This window comes from Anolis sagrei, chromosome 1 (assembly GCF_037176765.1).
Source record: "Anolis sagrei isolate rAnoSag1 chromosome 1, rAnoSag1.mat, whole genome shotgun sequence".
Lineage (NCBI taxonomy): Eukaryota > Metazoa > Chordata > Lepidosauria > Squamata > Dactyloidae > Anolis > Anolis sagrei.
This window is the reverse complement of record NC_090021.1, coordinates 163,038,188-163,062,132: the sequence shown is the minus strand read 5'-3', so window position 1 is coordinate 163,062,132 and position 23,945 is coordinate 163,038,188. Positions and strand designations below refer to the sequence as shown.

The 23,945-nt window shown below is 42.4% G+C and overlaps 1 protein-coding gene across 4 annotated transcripts in view; it reads right to left on the bottom strand.

Annotated features, from left to right (window-relative positions):
* The window catches only part of LSS (lanosterol synthase), a 41,129-nt gene that overhangs the window by 8,296 nt on the left and 8,888 nt on the right, over positions 1-23,945 (bottom strand). For 3 of the 4 annotated variants that reach the window (XM_067469907.1, XM_067469915.1, XM_067469905.1), the window contains 17 exons: positions 22,247-22,385; positions 20,053-20,161; positions 18,959-19,033; positions 17,993-18,114; positions 16,528-16,624; positions 14,050-14,185; positions 13,284-13,392; positions 11,422-11,540; positions 9,056-9,153; positions 8,492-8,519; positions 6,884-6,940; positions 5,994-6,065; positions 5,316-5,366; positions 3,994-4,143; positions 2,425-2,521; positions 783-888; positions 391-456 (listed from right to left, as the gene is read on the bottom strand). In XM_067469907.1, coding sequence (XP_067326008.1) covers positions 391-456; positions 783-888; positions 2,425-2,521; positions 3,994-4,143; positions 5,316-5,366; positions 5,994-6,065; positions 6,884-6,940; positions 8,492-8,519; positions 9,056-9,153; positions 11,422-11,540; positions 13,284-13,392; positions 14,050-14,185; positions 16,528-16,624; positions 17,993-18,114; positions 18,959-19,033; positions 20,053-20,161; positions 22,247-22,385 — 1,631 coding nt within the window. The remainder of the gene's footprint in view (positions 1-390; positions 457-782; positions 889-2,424; positions 2,522-3,993; positions 4,144-5,315; positions 5,367-5,993; positions 6,066-6,883; positions 6,941-8,491; positions 8,520-9,055; positions 9,154-11,421; positions 11,541-13,283; positions 13,393-14,049; positions 14,186-16,527; positions 16,625-17,992; positions 18,115-18,958; positions 19,034-20,052; positions 20,162-22,246; positions 22,386-23,945) is intronic. The other variant, XM_067469913.1, reaches the window with a different exon arrangement.

Here is a 23,945-nt window from a genome sequence, read left to right as displayed (position 1 = left end):
TAAAAACTTACTATGCAAAAGAGGGGAATGCTATGAGGACGGGTGGGGGAAAATCTACATCAGAGCTCCCCACCATCTCTTATGTGCTGCTGCTTATATCCTTTGGCTTCATGCCTTCCCTGGGGTACAAAGGATTGTACCGTAAACAGACTTGGCACTTCCTCTCCCTTCCTCCCCTGTAGTTATACCCCTCCTTCCTCCCAAATGTGACTATCACATCATGAATTAAAACAAAGTGCGTGAAGCAAAACCTAGTGATAAAATGCTTACAATGATTCAAAGAATGCTAACAACCCCAGTCATTTTGCCATTTAAGATGGAAGACAAAAAAAGAAACCGGGGAGCCACATAAGCTGCTACAATTGCCCTTGGCTTTGTGAAGACACTCACCCTTCCCAGGAGCCATCAGTTCTCTGCAATCTCCGACAAAACTGCAAGCCTTTTTGGAGCACCTCTCTGAAAAATTGGGCGACCGGGGAGAGAAACAAAATTATGCTTTTCAATCCATGATTAGTCACTCTCTCTCTTGTCTTTTGCAGTGCTTTGTCTAGCCTATACTAAATGATACTAACATGTTTTTGTAGACCCAGGTCACATCAGGAGGACTGCAAAGTCCCACTTATCTCCTTCTGCACAGAAAAGCGGGATGTTCAACTGAACCGCACCATTTATATTCTAGAGGGGTTTTTACTTCACAAATTAACTCCAAAATGAAGGCTCCACAAATGGCTTTTCTATCATCATCCTTTGTCCTCTTTTTTCTCTGTTGCTGCTTGCCTTACCTGATCTCCAATGTCCTATGTTCAGGGAAGCGCTCATGGAAATGCTTCAGCGCTTGCATTACGGCTGATGTACACTCTACGTAGGTATAATCCACCATAATATCACCTGCGGATTGTGGAAAAATGTTTTCAATTGGCAGAAGTCAACACATGGAAGTTCTCCAGACCAGAGCTTCTTAACATTCTTCCATTCATGACTCCTGTCCAACCAAGAATTTTTTTAAATGACTCCAGATACATAAGCATATTAAACAAGTATTAAAAAACCAAACATTTACTAATAATAAACCAGCATTTACAATACTTTCTAAAACAGGCTGGTTGTCTTTTTGTCGAGAATAGCTGAAGCAATTTCTGCAGCATCCAGTGTAAACCCTGCATGTTCTCGCTAATAAGTTTCTATAAATGAATGGAGTTCAGAAATCTTCTCCTTTGCCAAATTTTTCGTGACCCCAAGGTTGAACTAAGAAGGGGACCCCATTTGGGGTCGAGATCCAAAGTTTAGAGCTGTTCCATAAAAAAAGGGTAAACTGTGATCCGTTTTGGTGTCCAGGATTTTGGTGCGCATCCCAATCCAATTTTTTTAGAGCCTCCAAAATTTGGGAGAACAGAAATCCATTTTTGATCTAGGAAGCCAAAAGATGCATTTTCTATCTGGCTCACTGCAGGGGGGGGGGGGTACTTCCTAGGCTCCCCTTCCCATCCTTTTAGGCATTGTTTGTCCTTACATCCTTCATTAAGACCTGGATTTAAAGCATCAGAGTTAAGATACCACTCTTTCTGTGATCCCTTCCCTTCTGTCTGTGGAAAGCTGTGGAAATGCTGAAAGCTGTTTCTACTCTAGAGGAGGCAGGTGCTACGATACACACAGAACTCTCTCCCTGTAGCACACAGATTTCCAAGGCATTTTAAGGAGGCTTCCCCACTTCCCAGAGAAGGAAGAGCCATCGACCTAGCTATCTACTCTGGACTTCCTTTAAAAAGCCCTCTCTTTTCTCTTGATTTGCACGGCCTGGAGTGGCGCCTTTCCTCCCCACACACAGTTTTCCTTCTAGCGGCTTCCTTCCTCTTGTACTCCCTCCACTTGTAACTGAAGGCAGACGGTTTTCAGCAGCCACTGCTCTGTTGTAGCCAAAGAAAACATGGAGGCTGAGCCCTTGCCATTACAGCTGGCCAAACAAGTCAGACCAGCCAGATTAGCTGAAGGGAACCGGCCAAATTGGATCTGTGCACAAGCCTACTATTCAACTTCACTGGTGTAGGACATACTATGTCAGGTACCACATCATTTCCAATCATCTTCAGCACACTTGTAACATTCATATTCCCAAAGACAGAAAGATCATTTATGTGCAGGAGATATCTAATTTTACAACACAAACTTGTTTTTCTTCTAAGTAAAAATATATGTTCTTTGTTTTCTACCACAGCACAATATAAATGTGGTGAGACCACAAGGAGGAACACAAAACTGCTTTATGAGAAGGGGATCCTGATCTAAAGAGACAGTGGCAGACAAAGGCAGGCACTCGCCAAAGTGAGTAAAGTGTCAGCCTCAACTCCAGCCCTTGGTACCAATGGCCAAGGAATTCCAGCTGCCCCTGTGGCCCAAAGGGGAGTGAAGACAATGCATGCCTCTCACCAAAGACTTCAGAAGGATTCAGTAGCTCCAGCAGCCAGCCTCCACGCATTGTTTCATAGGTAGAAAAGCCACCATCAGCATTTTGCATATTCAGCAACTGAAAATCAACAGAGAAGAGAGAATAATAGGATCACAAAGTTGGAAGAGACTACCAGGGCTATCCAGTCCAAACTCCTGCTATGCAGGAATTTATTTATTATTTACTTATTTATTTACAGTATTTATATTCCGCCCTTCTCACCCCGCACACATATATGGCAAACATTCAATGCCAAAGACACACAACACATATAGACAGACAGTCAGAGGCTATTTAACTTCTTCTGACCGCCAGGGGAGCTGTTGCTTTCATCGTCCATCTGCGACACTAATGAAGTACTTCTGCATTCCCCGCATGCTTTGCTGGAGTGCTTTGCTGGAATATTTTTATGGCCTCATAAATTAGTTAAATTAGCCTCCCCACACATAGGTGATACCTAATTTTTCTACTTGACAAATGCAACTGTCTTTTGGATTACAAAGGTCGACAACAAGCTACACAATTGGTCGGAAGCTCACTCCGACCCGGGCTGGCTTCGAATTCATGAATCCAAAATCAAAGCATTCTCAGCAGATAGCCATCCGCCCTTTGCTTAAAAACTTCCAGAAAATGAGACTCCTCTACATTCCAAGGAAGCAGGTTCCATTGCTGAACAGCCACCAGAAAGTTCTTCCTAATGTGCAGGGGGAATCTCTTTTACTGCAATTGGAATCCATTGCTGCCCCCTATGTTCAAATGTGTGACATGCTTTCACACATTTGAACATGGCTATCATGTCCCCTCTGAGCTTTCTCTTTTTCAAGCTAAACATGCCCAGCTCTTTATGACGCTCCTCATAGGGATTCATGGTCTCCAGACTTTTTACCATATTTGTCACCCTCCTCTGGACACCTTCCAGTTTGTCAATATTCTTCTTGAATTGTAGTGCCCAGAACTGGACACAGTGTTATTGCAGGTAAAGTCTGACAAAAGCAGAAAAGGGGGTACTATTAACTCCCTTGATCTAGACATTTCTTAGCTGCCACATCACAATACTGACTCATTTTCAGCTTGTGGTCTACCCAGACTCCTAGATCTCTTTCAAGCCAGGGGTCACCTATTCTATATCTGTGCCCTTCATTTTTCTGCCCAAGTATACTATTCCACATTTCTCCCTGTTGAAATACATTCTGCTAGTCTTGGCCTGAGCTCTCTAATCTGTTAAGGTCGTTTTGGATTTTGATCCTCTATTATTTATCCCTCTTAAAATGGTGTAGTTCATCATCCCAGAAGAAAAGGCTGTCTTGTATGAGATGCATGCATAGGCAAGGTGATAGTTCAAAGGACCATGTCAGTCACACTGCATCCTGATTTTAATTTACCAATTCTACCCACGTTCTCAACTATTGCCCTGAGCAAATACTCCAATCTAAGATTGCTGGTGTTGACCATGGCAGTTGACACTGTAGTCTTGCTTGAGGTGGGAATGACGGTCAGAACAGGACTCCGTACAATACAGAGGGGTGCTGCCCCTATTTCCTCCCACTTACCACATTCACAGCGTCAAAGAGGCGGCTGGGTGGAATGTGATCCTTGATGAAAGGGCATTTCTCTTGCAGGAGCATCACTGACTTCATTCCTTCTGCTGTGCAGTCAGCCACAATCCAGCCACAGTCACGTGTACTGAAGGGAAACCCACCCTGGAAGTTATTGCGAAATTGCAAGGAAGGGGAAGAGCAAAATAAGACCATCAAACACTTTCTTATTCTTCTAGCCTTGTTTTATTTATTTATTTATTTAAAGCATTTCTATTCTGCCCTTCTCTTTGTGTGTGTGCGTGCGTTTTTATTGTATAATATATAGAAACAGACCATCTTTGAAATTAACATTCAAAATACCAGTATTTTCCCCAATCCCACCACCACCACAACTCCCCCCCCCTGACAGTTCAGTACTTTTTCTGTGTTATTACAAATATATGGTGTTAAATAAGAATAGTCTTATTTAACACCATATATTTATCTTTCCCCTTTATTCTGTAAATGAGACCCTTCCATTTTGCTTCCCATGTCCTTCTGCTGTGATTCGTCGTATAGTAACCCTCTTCCTAAAGAAGTTATAATGGCGCCCTTCCTGTTATTGTTCAGGAACCATGTAAAAACCTTCCTTTGGAAACAGGCCTTCCCTGAAGGAGAGTGAACAGTAGACCTATTGCGTGCAATATCTGAACTGAACTGGATCTCTAGCAATGGACCTGACTATGGCCTAAATACTAGATGGGGTTTTAATCTACTGAAGGTTATAACTGTGTTTTTTAGATATTAACTAATACTTGATGTGGGTTTTTAATAATTTTTTTAGATAAGAGATGGGATTGTTTATTTCCATTGAATGTGATATCTTGAATTTTTATATGTTGTTTGCGGCTTTGAGTCCCAATTCAGGAGAAAAGCGGGATATAAATAAATAAATAAATGATAGCCATTGTTCTTCTAGCATGTGGGGTATGGAGGAAATGTAAAAAAACAACAGATTTGGGATAACACCATTTATTCACACAGTTGGGGTTTTTTTTAGTAATTACACTAATTTCAGTGTAATTCAGTAAAAAAAAACATCTACAATGAATTCAAAATAATTTGAAGAATTTGGGGCATGTCTGACAGTTGTAGGAAGACTGCTTGGGATGAAACTCAGGGAAAATGATCCTAGTTTCAAAGCAGTTTGGCAGCTGAATTAGCTACTAAGAAAATCTGAAATGCCTTTTCTCTTTAGGAAAGCTGGGGGGAAAGATTAAACAGACCCCTCTCAGGGTGGGCTGACAACTGGTATATGACAGCAGGGTTTGTATCACCCTTTGTTATGACGGTACCTTGTTCATCTGACGGTAGTACTTCTCATAATCAGGAGGGTTATCTGGAATCTAGAGGAGAGACAAACTATATTAAAATGTGGCAGATAGGGACAACCTATAATAGAACAGCACTAGTTTTAAAGTTACTCAGTAAAAAAAAACAGGCACATAAAACAAATCGCCATAGCAAGATTTTCTACCATAATTGTTTATTTATTTATTTGCCGTATTTATTTACCGCCTTTCTCAGCCCGAAGGCGACTCAAGGCGGTTTGCAGTCAGCATTGTTGTATTTGTTAATTCAATTTTGAGTGAAAGCATTAGCCTAAAATGGTTTTTAAGTGCATATCTACTGCCCCATGGCAGTCAATTTTGATATAAGTAAAAAAGGATAATTTTTCTGGAATGGGCATTGCAGGATATTGAGAACATGATAAAAGGTCAACAATGTGGCTACAGAGTGACAGGATTAAACTCCCCCATCAATGGCCCGAGAAACATGAATTCAAAGGGGATGGAATACATATTTTTGCATGTAATGTATTCCCAGGAATAACAGAAGCATGGGTGTCGCTCAGATTTGGAAAATCAAGAATGTCCTCTGCAAAATCAATATGTGCATAGTTTAAAATGTGGATAATATGACATTGTAACTGGATTACAAGGAATTAACTAGGGAGTGTACCTGGTCTTTACCTGAGTGATCCTGAAGAACTCATGAGCATGTAAAAGACAAGAGTTAAATTCAGGCTTCTTGTGGGCACCTGCCTTTGAAAAACAGAAATCGTGTTTAGAGCATTTCACTCAGTGTGACATTTTTGATGCATGCAAATCACCTCAAGGCAGCCTCTGAAATCTTATGTACACTTGCTTTGGAATAAAGTTCATTTAAGTCACTGTAACCTCTGGTTAACTGTGTGCATGTAATTTTAACATACATTTTTAAATGCCAAAGAGAGCCATAGGGGAACATTTCTTGCATGCTCGTCCTCTCTCTCTCTCTGTACCTCTTTATTTCTGACAAAATCTGTTTCTCAGAAATGTTATTTGAATTTCAAGGAATGCTGCTATGGTCACTAGTAGAGACACCCCTTAAAAAGCAGACAAAGGAGTGCTAGTCAAAATTTAAAACACATATAAACATTAACTGTGTTCATGCAATTAATATTGCATTTAATTCAGACCCTTACATTTGACAAATAGTGCTTAGATTGATACTTTAACCAACTGCAGAGGGTTTAAACTAAAAGTCTGGCTGCTTTACATGGACTTGCATCCACAAGCAGCAGAAGTCTCCCTAAGCACTCCCTAAACCAGGCATGGGGAACCTTCGGCCCTCCAGGTGTGGTGGACTTCAACTCCCACAATTCCTTGAGGCTCGGCATTCGCCCCAAAGGCTTACCTTGGCCCAAGGAATTGTGGGAGCTGAAGTCCACCACACCTGGAGGGCCGAAGGTTCCTGACCCCTGCCCTAAACGGTAAGTCTGATTGCCCAAATGGAAGGGAAAGAGAGTATTTTTCTTTTAAGTCGTACTGCATTTATTAATACAGTACATCATGAACAACCTGAATGCAAAAAAGATTACCTCCAAAAAGGCTTGGACAGCAAATGCTGTATCCCAAAGCTGTGATCCATTGGTGCCCTAGAGAAAACAAAGGCAGAGTTTGAAACACCAATTTTCTGGCTGGTTTGCAGATCTTTCAGAGAGCGAAAAGCACACTTCCCCCTGCACTCTCATCCATGAATATATCAAGTGGCAAGGGAAAAAAAATCTCACTTAGGAAACATGTGAAATGTTATTATGGGGCTGGCCTCTTACAGATATGTGGACTCAGCAAGTGGGAAAAAATCATAATGTTACAACAATTTGCAAAGCAATGGTACAGAGAAATTTCCACTTTCTCCAATGCCTTGGGATCTTGTGTACAAAAGGAACAAAATGGGAAGCTTGAAAACTATGAGTCCCCAGAAGCTGCTAAATTCTTCCACAGCTAGGATATTACTACAAAGTCCAAAACTATTACCTTAACTCTAATAACCAGAAGCATTCTAAGTAAAGATTCAGTGAAACTCTTGGAGTGGACTTTGGGGTTTCTATCTGTCAACAATACAGACACCGTTGCAATGCCCACCTGTACTGCAGCCCCCATATAACCCAACTGCTTCTTTTGGGGTATATCTGGAGGAGAGAATCCAAAAATGAACAAAGTATGGATTTCATGCAGAACCTAAGGCAATGTTGTGGCTCCCAGGGATTAAAAAATGTTTTGCCGTGGAATGCCCCAAAATGTCCCCTAGAATCATGGAGGCACATTGAGTGGGAGCAAAGGCAAATTTAGACCCAGGGGAGAAACTCAAAACATGGTGAAAATGCGTAATAAATATGATGTGTGGTTTGAATGAAATTGTATAACTGGAGTACGATTGGGGCCTATAGAGGCTGGACACACCATCCTAAGAAGCATGGCATTATGGCAAACTGCAAAAGGCTGATGAAGGGAAAACTACTAAACTGCTGACATGGCCAAAGGCAATGATTAACTGTTGAACTCTGTAGTTGAAAATAACATGTTTACATCAAAGGTGAAGATTATTTAAGTTAAGGAAGCAAACATAATGCTCCTTACTTAAGAAGAAAGCTAACATCTGTCTGGAACTGATGGAATTAGCCTATTTTAGTTGCAAAACAACCTGTCAGTAATTTACAACTCTTTGGAACAATAGCAGCAAAAAATTACTATATAAGAGACCTTTTTACTATCCAATAGTGTAGCAGACAGCAGAGTCTCCTACGCCCCTAGAGATGACTGAGGGGGTGCAAGCAAGTGCCCCTGGTCTCCTTAGCAACTAATGTGTCCCCAGTAACCCACAGGTGCTCACCCTGATATAAACCATCACCAAACTGCTTTATTGTATGTTACTCTCCACTCATACCTTCTTCAATCCCACCTGCCATAATGGAAGCAGCTTTTCCAGTATTACTTTGGAAAAGCTGCTTCCACCACTTTCTTAATTCACCCTCTGCCTGCCTCCTTCCCAAAACTGGAACTCAAGACTGATTACAAATTGAAATGAATGTAGTTCAGCTGGACACATACAAAAGATTTAAAGCAGAGTGAAAGAGACGACCATATTAGCTTGGGCCTTAACAAGAGGATGACAGAAAAGTTCCCTTTGTGCCAGGAACCATTACCTGCATTTTGAGGCCATCAAGTCCCAGCCTACAAGAAGAAGAAAAAAGTGATATTACTGCATACCAAATGAACACAGCCCTGCACAATGCTAACTTCACCAAGTTTCAGGTGGCTCCAGTGAAGATGGGTACAAAAATGTAATGGGTCCAGACAGGAGTTCCCCCAAAGCAATTGTCGGATTGCTTTGGCTTTGAGATATGCCCCTCCATAGCAACCTGCAGGGGGCTGGCTGGGATGTCAGAAAGTCAAGTTAAAACTCTTGCCTGGAGATTTGCAGAATTTGGTTTTGCACCCCAACCTGTCTATCTGGGCTCAAACCTTGGAGAAAGGACACAGTGAAGATGTAAAAATTAAGAATGAATGGACAAATCTTACAAGTCCTTTCCCATGTATGAACACACTGCCCCAAAGGCTAACACTCTCCTATTCCAGGGAGTGCCGTCCTCCACACATGCTCTGACCAAAACAGATCCTCTCCAATAGGATAGGATACTCTTGGGAGAGAGGTGGTGCAATCCATGTTTTGTCCATGCTTACAACTCTGCGTTACAACAAAGCCTTACCAGAGGTAGTCAGGGATTCTGGACACATGTTCTTGGAAGGCAGGAGACTTGTCTCCTTCCACGTACCAGCGAACCAGCATATTGATTGTTTTAGAAATCTACAAGAGGTCAGAAATGCCAACAGTTATGATTCCTAGGGCAACAAAGGCTTCTAATACCTGTGCCACTTCATAAGCTTAAACCCCTCATCAAATTCCAAGAGACAAGGACCCTTGAAAGAGAGCAAATCTGTACATTCAAGGGTTGGACTGCTAGTACTAACCACATGCCAGGTATTTCCATGTTAACGTATGAAGACTTTATCAGTCAGAAGACTGCTCATTCCTTTTCTCTTGAAACTCAGGTGATCAGTCATGCTGCCTGAATGAGCCAGAATGGTCTTCATTGACAAGCAGAAAGATCTCCATAATCTTGTGCAGAGGATTTTAAGGTCATTTTTTAAATCAAAGATGCCAGGGATTGAATTTGGGACTTTCTAAATGAAAATCACATTCTCTATCACTGACCATGACCCCTTCTTATTGAGGATTTCAAACATTGCATGGAGAGAACTTCCCGAGTCCATCTATGTGCACCTTCTGTATTTCATCAGTCATTGCAGAATTACAGAAATGCCACAATGAAAGGCACACTTACAGATAATGATAAGACAGGCTTTAGTTTGCTGAAATGTGACTTCTCAGGACATTCAGACCTGAACCACATCACAAACCATTTACATTTTTCTCACCACCAAATCCCAATGTGATATCAAGGGATTATGGTGGGGTTTTGCTGGCTTATGAATCCTTACTGGTTTGAACTGTGGCTTGCGGCTGAATCAAACCCTGGAAATGTCACTCACAACTGGCTTCTTTTAGCATTAGAGTGCTAATGGCTGCTGAGCAAGATGCTTATTCTGTGAAAGGGGAGGACAGTTCCAACAGTAAGGGCAATCTGATCCAAATAAGTCCATCTGGGACCTTTAACACCACTGGCCAAAACTGTTCCTGTAATTATCTGTCTAAAGGCGGCTGTAATGAATCCCTTACCTTAGCTAGCTGGCAAAAGCCTAAGGAAGTGGGCCTGGCGAAGCCACGGCATCCATTTTAGGAAAGAGAAACAGGGAGAAGCCAGCTTAGGTTAGATTTGCCTTGAGGGGGCGTGTTCAAGTCTAGGAGGGAAAATCAGAAGGCTAGGATTGGTTAGAAAGATGGAGCCTAAGTGGTCTGAAGGAAAAAGTGTCTTTTAAAACTGAGGTTTGAGGTCCCAGTTTTCCAGTTTGGAATTTGGAACGGGTAGAGAGAAGAAGCGTGGGTGTTAGTGAAAGTAGTTTGGGTTTTGAAGAAGAAATTTGGGTCAGTCTTTTGGGTAGTATTCAGAACAGCTATTGAAGATAGCTAGAATACTGTGTGGAGCAGCACCCTGTTAGTGGTCTGTTCATTTCCTAAGGAAGTCTAGTTCAGGGTTTTTAGATTCCTAAGGGGGATTTTGGGGGGAGTTACTATCAGAGATTCATTTCCTGAAGTAATTTTCTGTGGTGGAACTTTTAAGATTTGTAACCCAAAAGATTTTAAGATCTTTACTCAAACACAACCATAAGCTTTTTATGCCAGTATTTTTTTACTGAAACCATTAAGCATTTATACCTGAATAATTCAAGTCTGTTCAATACACATTCTTGTTATTTTTATCAACTTATACCAGCCTCAGTGTGAATGCCTTTGTGGTCAAAGCCTTATTCAAGCAACCTCTAAGAAAACTATAGTGACACAGTGTGTTACTGAACAACCTCTCAATAATACCTCAGTCTGTTTATTATTAATATGATGGCAGAGGATATCTTTTGAAGAATACAAAATTTGCATTTGAAGTCTCTCAGTTTCAGTGGTTCCCAGTTCCTAACTTTTAAATAGACAGTGGGTTCAGCAACCATACTCCTTTCATATTTTGGTGAGCTAGTCTGTAGTGGAGGTGGTATCGTTATAATTTGGCTGAGCAGCGTTGGGATTGTTTTACATATAGGTTTTCCTATATATGAATTTAATTTAAAATCCTCTCTACCACCCACTGTGTTGTTATAGCAGCTATAGAATTACATGCCACATTTTTGCTATCATACATATTCCTGCCCACATTCTTAACAGTCACCCCCAATTGCCTGTATGCAACACAGCTTACACATCCCCAAATCACATTGATGTAAGGGAAAATCCACTGAAGATTTAGATCATCCACATGGAAATTCATGGTTATATTAAATAATTATGGCTATGATACATTGTGGCTTAAAAGTTGCAAGCAGCCATGGCAAAATTTTCCACATCTGCAGCAGAAGATCAGTTCTAGAACTACTTAGTTCTCAGTAAAGGGTGAATGCCACCTACTGGGCCAATACTGATGGCCTTGGTGAATCGATCGTCAGCCTTGATGTGGTCGTACAGCACTTCCATAGCGTGCTGTCTCAGACTTGTGCTGTGGAATCTCTCATAGGTATTCAGTATTGCTGTAATAAAAACAAGGTCAGTGTCATCAATTTGTCTGTTGAACAGTCCAAAGTCAACAAGGGCAGGTATGGGGCCACAGCCATCTTGCGAAGAAATCAGTTTAGGATCTAGGATCTGTATCAGCGTTTCTCAACCTGGGGGTCGGGACCCCTGGAGGGGGATTGTGAGGGGGTTTCAGAGGGGTCACCAAAGATCATCAGAAAACACATATTTCTGATGGTCTTAGGAATTCCTTTGGCAGAGAAAGCTGAAGATCTCTTCACCTGTCCTTCTCTTCCTTTTTGGAAACAGATGGTGAATCCTCCTACCAAAATGCCTTCCTCCACTGTGATTGGCTGGCCTCTCAGCCAGCTTCTAAGCCAAAGGGAGGGCTGTTTCTGAGACTCCAAGGTGGAAAGGGAGAACAGGCATGCTTGGCACATGGCGGTGTGGTGCACATCTGCGGGCAAGGGAGAGCATGTGAGGCTGGAAGGAGGCTCACGGCAGCAAGTCCTTTCAAGGCATGGGAGTTCTGTGTGTCAAGATTGGTTCAATTCTATCGTTGGTGGAGTTCAGAATGCTCTTTGATTGTAGGTTAACTATAAATCCCAGCAACTAAAACTCCCAAATGAAAAAACCAATACCCCCCCCCCCCCAACCCCACCAGTATTCAAATTTGGGCATATTGGGTATTTGTGCCAAATTTGATCTAGTGAATGAAAATACATCCCGCATATCAGATATTTACATTATGATTTGTAACCACAGCAAAAGTACAGTTATGAAGTTGCAACAAAAATAATTTTATGGTTGGGGGTCACCACAACATGAGGAACTGTTTAAGGGGTCACAGCATTAAGAAGGTTGAGAAACACTGATCTATATAGAAAAAGTTATGCTAATTTCCTTTTTTCCATTTGCTCATATATCCATAGGTATACTGAATACAAACAACAAAGTTCATGCCTGCAGGCTCACACTCCCGAAAGACCCAACAGGAAGGCAAGTGGGGAGGAAAAACCAGTTAATATCTTCCAGTGGGGCTGGTGAAATGGCCTCGCTTCTCCTCTCCATCTGCCACAACTCATGTGATCAGGAGAGCCAAGATCACTCAAAGAATCATCCTAACTTTAGAAAGAGCATAAAAACTGGTGTGGCACTGGCAATTACAGCAAAACCTAATGCAGGCAAACTGTGACACTTCATAGCTGTGTAGTCAAACACCCCCTTGCTTTTTATTCATCAAGCCTATTAATCTCAAGCTGCTACTTGGGAACAAGCCTCACAGTGGGACTGATGCTTAAGTAAGCATGAGCTACACATTATATACCCTCCTATAACAACATGATCAACTCTTAATATAGAACTGCATTGCCTCTCAGCAGAAGGCTAGAAAGAACATCCACCTAAGTTTTTTGTCACATTCTACTCTTCATGTACATCTATACTGTAGAATTAATCAAGTCATAGGAGTTGTAGTTTTACAAGTTATTTAGCATGTTGTGCCAAACAGTGCTAGTATTTTACCAAACTATAAATCTCAGGATTCCACAGCATTTAGCTGTGGCAGTTAAAGTGCTTTCAAACTGCATTAATTCTACAGTACAGATGCACCCTTAATGTACTTTAGGAAAGATATATCCCTTTGCTTGTCCAAATAGACTTGTTTGATTAGAAAATGGGGCAAGGTCTTAAGCAAGGGCAAACATGTAAAACAAATAAGAAGTACATTTTGTTGGAGGCAACAGCAGAACAGGACTCACCATAGGTCACTGTAAGAAGCCAACTATGTGGGGTATATATATCCCCTGGAGCAACATTATTCTTTTGTGCTGGCCAGTCAATAGTAGAATAGTCTTGCACATAGAGCTCCTGGTAAGACAAGAGTCATAAGGACTTAGATAACAGAATTAGAACCAGGAACAAACACTGGGAAGAAAAAATTACAAGCACTTTTCCCTGTCGTCTAAGCCAGGCCTGCACCACCTGTGGCTATCCAAGCATTTTGGACTTTTAGCTTCTGGAATTCCTGATCATTGGATAAGCTGGCTAGGACTTCTGAGAGTTGAAGGTCATGTGTTGTGCAGGCCAGGTTTAGGCTAACACTGATGACCCCGAGGACCAAATATTTGCTCTCAGCATCACTACTGACCCAGAAATGTATGAAAATTATTCCATGCCGCCCCACAATATCAAAAACAAAGTTACCAAGATATCAATTTCCAGTTGTACATTTATTCCCCACATTTGGAGGAAGTTCTGGAGGGTTTTTATGTGTGCAAGTTGTGACCTGTTGCATGCTAAACCTGGAAACTTCCAGAAACACAAAACAATTACTTGGAAAATTAAAACAATTAGGGTTCAGAGGGGTACGCGAGGGTCTCTGCAAAAGAGACTTTGGGGGTCACAGGGCACATTTTTGCCACTCCTGCAGAATCAGACTGGGCTAGATATCATTTTTACCACTTCTTGTTTTCTGTAGCCATGAGAGGAGCAGAAGAGGAAGAAGTAGTAGTCTTTGGAAATTACCTGCCGGAGGCTCAGGATCAGTTCATCTTCTTCTGCAATCAGGCGTCTGCCGTAACAGTAGGCCATGGGGAGGTAAACCTGGCGGCAGTGGCACCACAGAGTGGAAGGATGTGCTGGCATCCACGAAGGAAACAACCTACCCACAACCAGAGAGGAAGGCTGTGAGACAGGAGCAGAATCAAGGGACTTGGAGATCAGGGAGAAAGATGTTGACAGGTTGGAATGTGTCCAGAGGAGGGCAACCAAAATGATAAAAAGGTCTGGAGAACAAGCCCTATGAGGAGTGGCTTAAACAGTTGGACATTTTTAGCATGCAGAAGAGAAGGCTGAGACATGATGGCCATGTATCAAGATGTGAGAGGAAGTCATAGGGAGGATGGAGCAAGCTTGTTTTCTGCTTCCCTGGAGACTAGGACACAGAACAATGGCTTCAAACTACAAGAAAGGAGATTCCATCTGAACATGAGGAAGAACTTCCTGACTGTGAGAGCTGTTCAGCAGTGGAACTCTCTGCCCCAGAGTGTGATGGAGGCTCCTTCTTTGGAGGCTTTTAAGCAGAGGCTGTATGGCCATCTGTCAGGGGGTGCTTTGAATGCGATTTTTCTGCTTCATTGCAGAATGGGGTTGGACTGGATGACCCATGAGATCTCTTCCAACTCTATGATTCTATGTCATCTCAACGCTAGAAACAGGATGATAGGTAGGTGGTGACTATTAATTGGGTGCTGAAAATGAATGCACCCTATGCTATCTCTAACAAGCTGAGGAGAGACACCATAGACAACAATGGGCTATTCTAGTGTTTCTCAAACTGTGCTCCTCCAGGTGTTTTGGACTTCAGCTCCCAGAAATCCCAGACAGCTTACTAGCTGTTAGAAACTGTCCAAAACATATGGAGGAGAAGAGTTTGAGAAACTCTGGCCTATACAATGGAATGAAGAAAAACAGGTAGAGACTTGAATAGCAACTAGACCTTTCCCTTGCTCTCTCCGTACCCTAAAGAATTTTAAAAACTGTTGCTGTCATGGATAGCTTTGATAGCGAGGGAGAGTGAGGAGATGCTGTTTGAAGGGCCAGCATTTGAGCTGGAGCCCAACAGCTTCCTCAACCGAGTTTGGAAGAAGTGCCTATGGTGGACGCTACCACTTCTCAGCTTGCAGAGCAAGTACCAGCAAGTTAATCTGAGCAGGTCAAGGAAGAGCTGTTCCAGCTCTTCTGGACTTGCAACGGGAGAAGTCTCAACTTATTTGGTCCTTCAGAGCTCCCATTAGGCATCACCCAAAAAGCTAGCATAAAAGCTGCCCAAGAGTGGCACCTTGTTGCTGGCAGTAACTTTAACATTTGGAGATGTAACCTTAGCTGTTGGTGATTTCTGGACTGTGGACTATCTCCGTGGACCCTGGCATTCAGATTTTTGAGTTAACCCTAGACCCTAGACTTTGTTGGAATCGGCTTTGCATCTTGGAACGGACTATTGGCTTCCCTGGTGTTATTCTCTGCTGTTGGTGACTCTCAGCTGGGTTATGTGGTTTGGAAACAAGGTCTTGGCTTTATAACAATAGTGTAAAATAGCAGATCTGCACAACTTCTGGTCCTCCCAGAATTCCTGACCATTTGACAAGCGAGAAAGGGCTTCTGGGAGATGGAGGCCAAAACTATCTGGAGGGCCACAGGTTGTGCAGGCTTGGATCTAACAAATGGCTAAAACATTTACTATTTTAAGGGCCGTTATGTTTAATGTATTTTAATGTATTTTAATGTATTTTTTTTTACTGTTGTTGACTTGTTTATGTTAATTGCTGTGCTGAAATTGTTCTTTGTCGGCATCTAATGATTGCCAATTGTAAGCTGCCCTGAGTCTCCCTTTGAGGGTTGAGAAGGACGGGATATAAATGTTTTAAATAAATAATAATAAATACATACTGCATAAAGCTGGGGAATGACAAATGCCACTATGAATCCAATTTCTACTTGTTTGGGCCAAAATATTAGAGGACTTGCGCAGGTTTGATTCCAGGGAGCGGTGTGAGCTTCCGTTGTCAGCCCTAGCTTCTGCCAACCTAGCAGTTTGAAAACATGCAAATGTGAGTAGATCAATAGATACCGCTCCGGCGGGAAGGTAACAGCGCTCCATGCAGTCATGCCGGCCACATGACCTTGGAGGAGTCTATGGACAACACTGGCTCTTCGGCTTAGACATGGAGATGAGCACCACACCCCAGAGTCAGACGTGACTGGACTTAATGTCAGGGGACAACCTTTACCTTTTTTAATGTTTTTTTTAAGATTGACCTTTTCATTCTTGAAATCTTCTTGTGAAAGAAGGACCAATAAGGACCAATCCCAATGATGGATGGCATGCCAGAAACTGGACCCAGGACTTAACACAAATAGCAGCCAATCTACTTAATGGCATCTTTCTGTGAGAAGATACGGATGCAACTCCTGCTTTAAAACAAGTACTCCAGTTCTACATACCACATCTCAGGAAAAAGAGTGTTCATTCCTTCCCAGCTGTAGACATTCAAGACAGCCAACCAAAATTTACCCCAGGAAGGGATTTTCACAGCACCACCTGTGGAACCAAACACATGTGAACTTTGCTAAATTTGTCTTCTTCAGGATATTTATTTATTTACAGCATTTTTACCCCGCCCTTCTCACCCCTGGGGGGGGGCACGGGACTCAGAGTGGCTCACATAGGCAGCAATATTACTGATAACTCTCTTTCTGTCTTATTACTAGGGCACAATTGGCAGGCAGATGTGCAAATGAATTGGCAGAATACCCTGTCCCACTTCCAACTCTACGTTTCTAGCCATGATGGAAGGAAAGGATTTCAGCAACTACTCTGCAGTCAAAGTGCAAAGGCAAATGCATGAAAGCAATCCAGACACATTTAGGCACCAAGCATGTTTCAAGATATTCAGGAGAATTATTTATTTATTTATTTATTTTTTGCATTTATTGACCGCCCCTCTCAGCCCGAAGGCGACTCGGGGCGGTGAACAGCAACAAAAAAGGACAGAGTACAATAAATCTAGACAATACAAACCAGACAATACAACATAACAATGCTTCTGGAACGCGGCCATATAGCCCAAAAAACTTACAACAGCCCAACTATTCAAGAGAACCTGATCTGCACAATTATTACTTCCAGATTCCAAGTCAAAAGATATCACAACTTAAACAGACACAAAAGCAAATGTACAGTTTATGGATATAATAGAATACAAAAAAAAACATTCAATTTGGTTCCTTCCTTTTCAAAAAGACAGAACAAAGGAAGCACTTCCAGTTGCTGCTTTGCAGAATCAGATCCTCTTTTCCATTTTCTTTATCAGCTAGTCTTGACTACAAAAGCAGCCTCTTTTCACCTGAGTTTGTTTATATGATGAACAAGGCCCCTTCTACACTGCCATATAATCCACATTATTTGCTCTGAACTGGATTATATGCGTCTACACTGCCGTATAATCCAGTTCAAAGATGATACCCTGGATTTTATATGGCAGTCTGGAAGGGGCCTAAGATGCTTGAAGTTGTGGCTGCATTCTTGAAAAACATTTAAATGAAGGTATATTTTCACCATGGACTGGGACAGTGAAATTAATCTGTTGGGAGTTTCCGCCCTCCAGATTTTCACAACCACTCTAATCAACTAAAAGCATAGGATGTTTGAGGGAAGCAAGGTTTGGTTCAACTAATGATTTCAGCAGTTAGGATCAGAAAATGAGCTGGGATGTCAAAATTGTAGTTGCAGTTATGATTCAAAGTGATTGCTCTCAGCACTTTCATCATTTTGGAACAGGACAGGTACCTGTACCACACCATTCCCAGAGGTTATCGCTACTGTAAATGAGAAGAGAGTGCCCTTTCCCAGTGATGTCGATAGAAAAGGAAATCCACCTCCATTTCCGGTTTCCAAATGGTAAATCACCTTTGCTATGGAGGTTGTTTCGAGCCCGCACCAGATCTGGATCATCGGGACTGACCCCAAGAATTCTCATGGCAGTGTAGTTGAGAGCAATAGAAAACACCGTGGATTTGTCTTCAATATGCCTATCAAACAACAAATAAGAATTAGAGACACATGCCCACACAAGTAAATTCAGCTCTCTCCCTTGCCACTCATCCCACTTGTGTAGAATCATAGAATCATAGAATCAAAGAGTTGGAAGAGACCTCATGGGCCATCCAGTCCAACCCCCTGCCAAGAAGAGTGTGGTGGAGGCTCCCTCTTTGGAAGCTTTTAAGCAGAGGCTGGATGGCCATCTGTCAGGGGTGATTTGAATGCAATATTCCTGCTTCTTGGCAGGGGGTTGGACTGGATGGCCCATGAGGTCTCTTCCAACTCTTTGATTCTATGATTCTATGATTATGATTAATTTTAATTGGCTGTGTTGAAAATATCCCCTGGGTGCCACTTTGGAAGCAAATTGGTGGAAAAGTGCAAAGGAGGAGAAGGAGGTGGTAGAAGTAGTGAAGATGGCAGTCTACAAGGATCCTATTTACATCCTGTGGCTGCACAAATTGAAACATTTCCAAGACACAGGAAAGCAGGCACCAAAATTATATCCACTGGACCTGTATCAATTACACCCTGCAGGACGGAGTAGATCTGAGTGATTTTATCTGCAAAAAAGCTTCTAACATGGGTGTCAAGAGGTCTGAAGTATGTTCTTGTGGGCTGGAATGCAAAAAGCCACAAACCACTCATGACATCTCCCCTGATTAACTGTATAGATGCAGCGATATAACATCCAGAATATCTGCTTTGGCAGTGTAGATTCATATAATCCAGTTCAAAGCAGATAATGTGGATGATCTAATTTGATAATCTGGATTATATGGCAGTGTAGGAGGGGTCATAGACAACCTCTCAGCTAGAGATTTATTTATTTACTTCACTTGTATACCGCTCTTTTCAGCCATCAGGCGACTCAGAGATGATTTCTGGGTGCTATGCAAGAGTGCTTCCCTGCATGAAGAAAACCAAATTAAATACCAGTGATCTATTTGCATCGCTACAACACTAAATGCCTTGGGTCACCTTGAATTTCTTTCCAGCAAGGCAATATAAAAAATGGAAGCAAAATTAAAAAGCAGGCCAAGAAGTTAAGCATGAAAATAAAACTTAAAAAGGTTTTAAGTCATTGTGTCACAGAAGTGCTAGTTTATTAATACAGACCTAAGAATAATCATTCTGTTTCACAAACAAGAGTAAAGCAGACTCTCCTGTTTCTTAAGCTATAGGTTCCATTTAAATGTGAGGGTTTTTTTCACCATCTAGTTACTTTCCAAAATGTGGTGGCTGATTTCCCCCCCCTCAAACTAGAACACTATGGCTGGCCCTCCACATTTACAGGTTTTACTTTTGCTGATTTGATTAATAAGTTCTCTCTAAGAATCTCTGGGACCTCTAGTTTCCCCCATAGAATTACCCCGGGGGGCTTAGGGATTCCTAGAAAGAACACTTCTCTAAGCCATTGTAGGCTCCCACCATCATCCTTGCAGAAGTTGACCACAAAATTGCACCGGAAGACCTAGTAATTGCTAAAAAAATATATTAATGATTTTTTAAAGTTTTTAAATTTTATTTTGGGGTATTCCCACTGAAGCAGAGGTCCTGTGACCCTAACCCCAGTGAACGTGGAGGGCTGACTAAAAGCTCATGTGGCCAAGCTACTGGGGGGATATAGCTTCTTTACCCGCCCCCCCCCCCCCCTAGGAAGACCCAGCCACCAGATCCCTTGTAAAAGTAAGACAAACTACTCTTCCAATGCATTTAAGATGGTGTCTAACATACACTGACTCCATAAGCATTAGGAGTACCCAATGTTGCCAGGTTGAAATCAAAAGGCATCCACTTATCTCATCACATCTCCAGTATCTAGTTTACATACTGCATTTCTAAAACATTGTTGAATTTGTCCATACTGCATTTCTAAAACATTGTTGAATTTTGTTTGATTTTTGTTTTTTTTTCATTGTACTCACAGGCCCCATCCTCCATCTGGGAGCTGAACTGAGCGCAAGTAGCGAACCATTTCCTTCTTGCTTTCCTCTGGCAGCGGGATCTTGGCAACATGGCAGGTGATGAGGAGCCCTGTTCAAAAAAAGATCAGCAAGGACTCACAAAGGTAGCCTAGGATGGAACATGTCACAAAAACAATGAAATATGAATGGGAACTGACATTAAAAGGGAGGAAGCAGCAATCTATGCTGAGACCACTTCTTGACATTATTTATTTATTTAAAACATTTATATTTCACCCTTCTCACCCCGAAAGGGACTCAGAGCAGAGCACAGCATATACACGGCAAACATTCAATGCCTGGATACAATACATAAACATTAAAAAACCATTTATCTAAATATTAAAATCCACCATTTAAAATAACACCATTTAAAACCGTCCTAGCCATCCGCATCAAATCCAATTGGCCCTGTCATCTTTCCCATTGTCGCTTCATTGCCCTGTCCCGAAAGCTTGGTCCCACAGCCAAGTTTTTACCATCCTTCTAAAGCACAGGAAGGAGGGGGCCGACCTGATCTCACCAGGAAAGGAGTTCCATAGCCGGGGAGCAATCACCGAGAAGGCCCTGTCTCTCGTCCCCACCAATCGCGCCTGTGACAATGACAGGATGGAAAGCAGTGCCTCCCCGGAGGATCGTAATCTCTGCAATGGTTCATAGGGGGAGATGCGTTCGTACAGGTAATTTCGGTGCGGGGATGGGCAGAGGGCTTCCCCCGCACGGCCTTGCGGCTTGGGAAGCCTTTTCTGCCCACTCCCATGCTCTTCCAAACTCAGAAGGGCGTGGGGGTGAGCAGAGGGCTTCCCCCGCAAGGCCTTGCGGCTTGGGAAGCCTTTTCTGCCCGCGCCCTTCTGACCTCAGAACTACAACTCCCAGAAAGAAAGGTCAGCACACCCCAAAGCTCTCCAGTAAGGCAGTATCGCCATATCAGGTATGTGTGCCAAATTTGGTCCAGATCCTTTGTTGTCTCCAGTATTTTCTGTTGGTGATGTGAGTTTTATATGATGTGTTTGATTCAATTCCATTTTTGCTGGAGTTCAGAATGCTCTTTGATGGTAGTGGAGCTATACATCCAGTAGCTCCCAACTGCCAACATCTATTTTCCCCAAACCCCTCCAGTATTTTCTGTTGGTAATGGGAATTCAAGTTTGGTTCAATTCCATTGTTGTTGGAGTTCACAATGCTCTTTGATGGCAGGGGAACTATACATCCCAGCAACTGCAACTTCCAAATGTCAAGATCTGTTTTCCCCAAACTCCACCAGTGTTCAAATTTGGGCATATCGAGTATTTGTGCCAAATTTGGTCCAAATGCAGTCATTTGGGTTCACAGTACTCTCTGTATGGAGGTGAACTACATCTTCCATAAATCACTGTCAATCCTCCCAGCCCGCTCCAGTATTTTCTGTTGGTCATTGGGGTTCTGTGTGCCAAGTTTGTTCCAAGACTCTAATTTATGGGTGTCTCAGTGGTATGTGGAAGTCAGAGCTGAATCCGTTGAAGGTACTGCAAATCCCATCATCCACTGTCCATACTCCCCAAACATTGTTTTTGTGATCAATCACTATGCTTTAATTATGTTCAATCTTTAATAATCAAAATGAATCATGCATATCAGATATTTCCATTATGCTTCATAAGAGTAGCAAAATTACCATTATGAAGTAACAACGAAAATGTGGTTGGGGGTCACCACAACTTTATTTAGGGGTCATGGCATTAGAAAGGTTGAGAACCACTGCCCTAGGGACTCAAACCGCTTTAAGTCCCCCCAGGGGTGAGAAAGGCGGTATATAAATACTGTAGATAAATAAATAATAATAAATTACAGAACATTTTACATTTACAATTACAGAACATTTTACAGAGAAGTTAATAAGGCTTTGGAGATCCTCAAAGCAAGATGCCTTCTAGTTTCAGGAACTCCCAATCTCAGGTCCCATGGCTTGCCTATTTGTCCCAGGTACCTGGCAAACAGGTAATGGCAGAACAAAGAGGCTGAAGCAGCCACTGCTAATTGAGTTCTATCCCTTCTGGGTGCCCCTGCTTTCATAGAATTATAAAATAATAGAGTTGGAAAAAACCACATGGGATATCTAGTCCAACCCCCTGCCATGCAGGAAAAGACACTGTCCGAGTCTTTCTGGTAAACGTACCTGGCAACAGAAAGAGAGGTCCTCCATAGTCCCCAGCCCAGTGGCCATCCTCCGTCTGTAATCCTGAGTAGAATTGCACCCCATTTATCGCTGCCTCCAGAGCTGTGTGTGCCTTGGGCAAGACTGGGAAGAACTTACTCTGCAAGATATGAATAAGAAAAGTGATAAAGATATACTCTGAAACATAAATTAGTGTTTATTTTTATTTAATAAACACAGGAAAACCATTCAATTCCATTATTATGTTTGTTTCAGAGGAACTCATGATGATCTCCTAAGGAACCCCAGCATTTAAAAACCTCAGACTATAGAGATTAGAAATCACGAATTGATCTAGAAATTACCCATAGTCTACATTTTGCGTTTCTTCCTTCTCTTTCTTAAATCCTACATCCCTTCTGAAAACTGTTACTAATAAAATACGTTCTACTTTGACTCCAAGGACAGATCCTTAGCAGTCAGTCTCTTGTACTAAGACCAATAGATCTGTGTACTGATTAGTCCACTGACCATATCAACAATAAAAGACAAAAACAAAGATACACATACAAATAGACACTAACCACTATGCTAACACTCCTGTAATCATTAACTAAAATAAATTGAAACATGATTTATTTCTCGTGTCAGGGCAGCCAGTCAATTATATTACATTTCTAACAGAACAAAGCAAACAAACAGAGAAAATACAAAATGTGTGAGTTTGGTAGTTGATTAAATGTCCTTTGACCAGTATCTGGCCACTTGGAGTGCTTCTGGTGTTGCTGCAAGAAGGTCCTCCATTGTGCATGTAGCAGGGCTCAGGTTACATTGCAACAGGTGCTCTGTGGTTTGCTCCTTTCCACACTCGCATGTCGAGGATTCCACTTTGTAGCTCCATTTCTGAAGGTTGGCTCTGCATCTCGTGGTGCCAGAGCGCAGTCTGTTCAGTGCCTTCCAAGTTGCCCAGTCCTCTGTGTGCCCAGGGGGGAGTCTCTCATTTGGTATCAGCCATTGGTTGAGGTTCTGGGTTTGAGCCTGCCATTTTTGGACTCTCGCTTGCTGAGGCGTTCCAATGAGTGTCTCTGTAGATCTTAGAAAACTATGTCTGGATTTAAGTCGTTGACGTGCTGGCCGATACCCAAACAGGGGATGAGCTGGAGATGTCTCTGCCTTGGTCCTTTCACTATTGGCTGCCACTTCCTGGCAGATGTCAGGTGGTGCAATACCGGCTAGACAGTGTAATTTCTCCAGCGGTGTAGGGCGCAGACACCCCGTAATAATGCGGCATGTCTCATTCAGAGCCACATCCACTGTTTTAGTGTGGTGAGATGTGTTCCACACTGGGCATGCATACTCAGCAGCAGATAGCACAGCGCAAGGGCAGATGTCTTCACTGTGCCTGGTTGTGATCCCCAGGTTGTGCCAGTCAGCTTTCGTATGATATTGTTTCCAGCACCCACTTTTTGCTTGATGTTCAGGCAGTGCTTCTTGTAGGTCAGAGCACGGTCCAAAGTGACTCCCAGGTATTTGGGTGTGCTGCAATGCTCCAGTGGGATTCCTTCCCAGGTAATCCTCAGAGCTCGGGATGCTTGTCTGTTCTTAAGGTGAAAAGCTTCCTCCATTGTCAAAGAGAGGAGAAGGCAGCAACCCGTTTGCTGCCCTATATGTTACTCCTCTCTTTGCCTTTTGTGAGCTGGATACTCCTACATTTCCCTGT